General features: G+C 60.1%; 3 protein-coding genes across 3 annotated transcripts; 1 reads left to right on the top strand and 2 right to left on the bottom strand.

The window, feature by feature from the left end:
- Window positions 1-3: 3 nt before the first annotated feature.
- Window positions 4-210, bottom strand: ETH_00022265 (40S ribosomal protein S28, putative; the record flags this gene model as incomplete). The annotated part of the gene is made up of 1 exon (XM_013377145.1): window positions 4-210. The coding sequence occupies one exon, from the start codon at window positions 208-210 to the stop codon at window positions 4-6; it is 207 nt and encodes a 68-aa protein (XP_013232599.1).
- Window positions 211-1,193: 983 nt separating this feature from the next.
- Window positions 1,194-2,548, top strand: ETH_00022260 (U3 small nucleolar ribonucleoprotein IMP3, putative; the record flags this gene model as incomplete). Its single annotated transcript, XM_013377144.1, has 4 exons — window positions 1,194-1,327; window positions 1,550-1,657; window positions 2,021-2,175; window positions 2,391-2,548. The coding sequence occupies 4 exons, from the start codon at window positions 1,194-1,196 to the stop codon at window positions 2,546-2,548; spliced, it is 555 nt and encodes a 184-aa protein (XP_013232598.1).
- Window positions 2,549-3,037: 489 nt separating this feature from the next.
- ETH_00022255 (uncharacterized protein) lies at window positions 3,038-4,126 on the bottom strand (the record flags this gene model as incomplete). The annotated part of the gene is made up of 2 exons (XM_013377143.1): window positions 3,038-3,699; window positions 3,976-4,126. 2 exons carry the CDS (start codon window positions 4,124-4,126, stop codon window positions 3,038-3,040), a joined length of 813 nt encoding a protein of 270 aa, XP_013232597.1.
- Between the last annotated feature and the right edge of the window lie 213 nt (window positions 4,127-4,339).

Genomic DNA, 4,339 nt, shown 5'->3' with positions numbered 1-4,339 from the left:
TGCTCAGCGCAGGCGGCGCGCCTCGCGCTCCGTCTCCAGCAGCGCCAAAATGTCCCCCTCGCGCACGGGGCCCTTCACGTTGCGGATGAGCGACCGCCCCTGGAGGTCGGACTCCTCCGTCATGAAGGTGACGCGGACTTGCTGGACGCCGCCCCTGCTGCCGGTGCGGCCGAGGACTTTTTCGACTTTGGCGAGCTTCGGCTGCTCCATTTTGGGGTTTGGGGCTAGGGTTTGGGGTTTGGGGCTAGGGTTTGGGGTTTGGGTTAGGGTTTGGGTTGGGGTTAGGGTGGGGGAGGGGTTGAAGGAACCAGGGGTCCTCCTGCTTGCTTCGTGGCTCACGCGCCACGGCCTCTTCTGCTGCTGCTGCGCTGCTGCTGCTGCTGCTGCGGGGCTCCGCCGTCTGCTGCGCCGCTGCTGCGCCCCACGCGCGCCCCCAGCCCCGCCAGCCCCGTCGACCGGCCTCCCGCTGCTGCTGCTCCCGCGGCTGCTGCTGCTGCCAGGTTGGGCCGCGCCAAATCCACAAATGCGGACTTAGTGGACTCCTTCACTTTTATTTTCAAAAAGCAGCTCGAGTTCGTCTCAACTCGAGGCTGCGCAGCTGCTGGTCCTGTCGCGGCGCGCTCGCTGCTGTGCGCTTCCCCACCAGCACCGCCAGCAGCAGCAGCAGCAGCAGCAGCAGCAGCAGCACCAGCAGCTGCGGCAGCCCTCCCGCTGCATGCTGCATGCACGCCAAGCCTCTGCACCGGCAAAAGGCATTTCCTTCTGTAGTCTTTATATTTCGTGCTGCAGCTTTGCTGCCTCTTCGGCTTGCTGCTGCAGCTCCAGAGTTTACAAGCCCTTCTCAGCACCACGCACGCCAAAGTTGCAGCGGCAGCAACAGCAGCAGCAGCAGCAGCAGCAGCGAAACGACCTTCTGGCCACCAGGGACCCTCCGCTGACCGCTAGAGCTTCGCCCCAAGTCAGCAGCGGCGCAGCAGGCCCGCCGCCGCAGCAGCACCAGCAGCAGCAGCAGCAACAGCAGCAGCAGCACCCTCCGCAACGGCAGCAGCGACAGCAGAGGGAGGCACTCACAGTGGGACTAGCAGGCACGCAGCAAGTGCAAAGAAGCTCCAGCAGTAGCAGAAGGTTAACCTGAAGCAGCAGCAGCAACTGCAACAGGAACAGCAGCAGCAGCAGCAGCAGCAGCAGCAGAGATGAGGCAACTCAAATACCACGAGCAGCGTTTGCTGCGGAAGGTAAATTTCTTTGAATGGAAAAGAGACAAAACGGCGCGGGAAAATAAATTTCTGAAAAAGTATTTAATTCAAGACAGAGAGGACTACCACAGGTCTGAAGCCTGCTGCTGTTGCTGCTGTTGCTGCTGTTTTGCTGCTGTTGCTGTTGTCGTGCTGCTGCTGCTGTTTTGCTACTGTTTCCGGAGTAGTGCCGTGAAGAGCGCTGTGCTGGTGAATCTGGCGCAGCAGCATCGCGATCTTGAGAGCAACAGCTGCTGCTGCTGCTGCTGCTCCTGCGGTGTATGTGTGGGGCGTTGGGTGTACGTACACCGCAGGTACAACAAGCTCTGCGGGCTCATCACCAAACTGGTCGCCGGCCTTCGAAAGCTTCCTCCAGAAGATTCCTTTCGAATGAAGATGACGGAGTTGCTGCTCGACAAGCTGTACGTACACCCCATTGCAGTAGCAGCAGCAGCAGAACGAGCAGCAAAGCGGACTTGGGGCCACTCTTGTGGCTATTCGATGCTGCTGCTGCTGCTCGTGTGTGCCCTTCTCTATCAGCTGCAGAGTGTGTTCATGTTGCTGCTTCTGCTGCTAGCCACTCTGGAGAGGCGGCTGAATCTTTTGCTGCTGCAGCTATCCCCACGCTAGCTGCTGCAGCTGCTGCTGCTACTTCTGCTGCTGCTGCTGGTATCCTGTTTCTAGCTGCTGCCCCTTCTGCTTCTGCCCCAAGCCGTGCCGCCTCTTCCACGAACCCTCCCCCACAGCCGCCGCCGCTGCTGCTGCTGCTGCTGCTGCTGCTGCAGGTACCGCATGGGGGTTGTGAGCCGGCGCGAGGGTTTGGGGGCCGTGGAGGGTTTGGCAGCTTCTGCGTTTTGCCGGCGGCGGCTGCCGGTGGTGCTGCTGCGGCTGCGCATGGCCACGCATCTGCAGCAGGCCGTGGAGTACGTGGAGCAAGGCCGTAAGCAGCAGCAGCAGCAGCAGCAGCAGCAGCGGGTACAGCAGCAGCAGCAGCAGACGAAATAGACGACTAAAAGTGTCATCTACTCCGTTTTTTCGCGGCATTTCGAATTAAACCACGCGGAACTAAGAGCACTTTGCAAAAGCACTTAATAGAGCAAAAAAAAGCAAAAAAATGAAATAATTTTCAAAATTCAACTTTTCGTTTTGCTGCAGATGTGCGCCTCGGCGCTGAAGTTGTCACTTCCCCTTCTCTCCACATCACTCGAGACGCCGAAGACCATTTGGCCTGGGCAGAAGGCTCAGCAATTAAGAGACACGTTGCTGCCTTCAGAAGCCAGGCTGACGACTTCGATTTGCTGCAGGCAGCCTAGCTGCTGCTGCTGCTGCTGCAGTGGCTGTCGTGGCGGGTGTGGCGGCTATTACTGCTGCTGCTGCAGAAGCAGCAGCAACTGTTTTTTGTTTGAAAGGCAACTAGTAACTATAAAGCTTCTGTAGTTTCGGAACTGCTACGCTGCACCTGTCTACTGCGGCCACCGCTGCTGCTGCTGCTGCTGCTGCTGCTGCTGCTGTTTGCTGCTCTAGTGAGCGGCTTCACGGGTAGAAACAGCCACCGGGTGTATGTACAGCCAGTGGCTTCAAAACAAAAAAAAAAGGTTGGGGAGGTTTTCCCTTAGTGCTGCTGCTGCTGCTGCTGCTGCTACTGTGGTTAAGCATGGACAGCAGCCCAGCAGCAGCAACGGCAGCAGCAGCTGCTGCAGCTGCTGTCTTTGAAAGGGTGCAGCACCTTGCTGCGCTGCAGCAGCTGCTAGTCCTCGAGCGCCGCCCCATACAGCTCAAAGTGCACTGCAAAGGGGTCCACATCAGCAAACCACCTGCTGCTGCTGCTGCTGCTGCTGCTGCTGCTGCTGCTGCTGCTGGGGAAGGGTATGTTGGCGCATGCGTCGCAGAGCAGCGTGGGGTTGAGGATGCTGCAGAAGATGCTGCTGGCGACTGCGCGCGTTGCTGAGGCTCTGCAGCAAACGTGGCAGCTCTGGGGCTTCAAAGGAGGCACAAAACACCTTTTTGGAAACAGACTTGGGGTGTACGTACAGCTCCCCGGGGTGTACGTGCAGCTCCCCGGGGTGTACGTGCAGCTCCCCGGGGTGTACGTGCAGCTCCCCGGGGTGTACACGCAGCTCCTCCCGGTGTCTGCGCAGCTCCCTCCGGTGTCTGCGCAGCTCCTTCCGGTGTCTGCGCAGCTCCTCGGGGTGTCTGGACAGCTCGGGGTGTCTCGGCAGCTCGGGGTGTATGCGCAGCTTGGGGTGTATGCGCAGCTTGGGGTGTATGTACACTCGCGTTTTGTGTCTCTTTCGCGGACTCCGGTGAAGAGGATTCTGTGGCAGCAGCTGCCGCAGTGGAGCCAGCAGCAGCTGCTGCTGTCGGCGAGGGGGAGCAGCTGCTGCTGCAGCAGCAGCAGCAGCAGCGCCTGCTGCTGCTCGCGAATCGGCCCTTCTCTCCCGCTGCTGTCCCGCAGCAAACGCCCCTGCCCCAGCAAATGCTCCCGCAGCAGCAAAGCATATTGCTGTTTGCTGCTGGGGTCTGCTGCATCAGCATAGAGGACTCCGGCCACGAGGAAGCAGCTGCCGCCTCCGGGGCCCCCCGCTGCAGCAGCAGCAGCAGCAGCAGCAGCAGCGCCCTGTTTCCACTCCCTGCTGCAGCAGCCACGCAAAGCCACACGCAAGTTCCACAAAGACTGACACCCCAGCAGCTCAAAACTTGCTGCTGCTATTGCCCCCCGCTCTCCGTGAAACACAGTCACCGAAAACACAACCTCCTCCCCGGACAACTTGCTGCTGCTGCTGCTGCTGCTGCTGTTGCTGCTGCTGCTGTTGCTGGTGAGGCTGCTGTTGTTGGTGCTGCTGCTGCTGGGCGGGTCCGCGTAGCAAGGCACTGCCGTTCCGCAGCAGCATGGCGTCTCCTCGCGCTGCTGCTGCTGCTGCTGCTGCTGCTGCTGCTGGTAGACGTTGTAAATTGCTGCTTGTCTGTCAAGGCGAGAGTTTCTGAGGGCCCTCAAAGACAACAGACACCGCGAGGACCCCAAGAGACACAAAAACAGCAGCAGCTGCTGCTCCCCAATTGTTGCAGCTTCCGGCGGCGGCGGCCAGCTCACTTTGCATGCAAAG

Source organism: Eimeria tenella, genomic scaffold, assembly GCF_000499545.2.
Source record: "Eimeria tenella Houghton genomic scaffold, Eth_scaff47, whole genome shotgun sequence".
Taxonomy (NCBI): Eukaryota; Apicomplexa; class Conoidasida; order Eucoccidiorida; family Eimeriidae; genus Eimeria; species Eimeria tenella.
The sequence above is the reverse complement of the archived record's forward strand: the minus strand, read 5'-3'. Positions and strand labels throughout refer to the sequence as shown.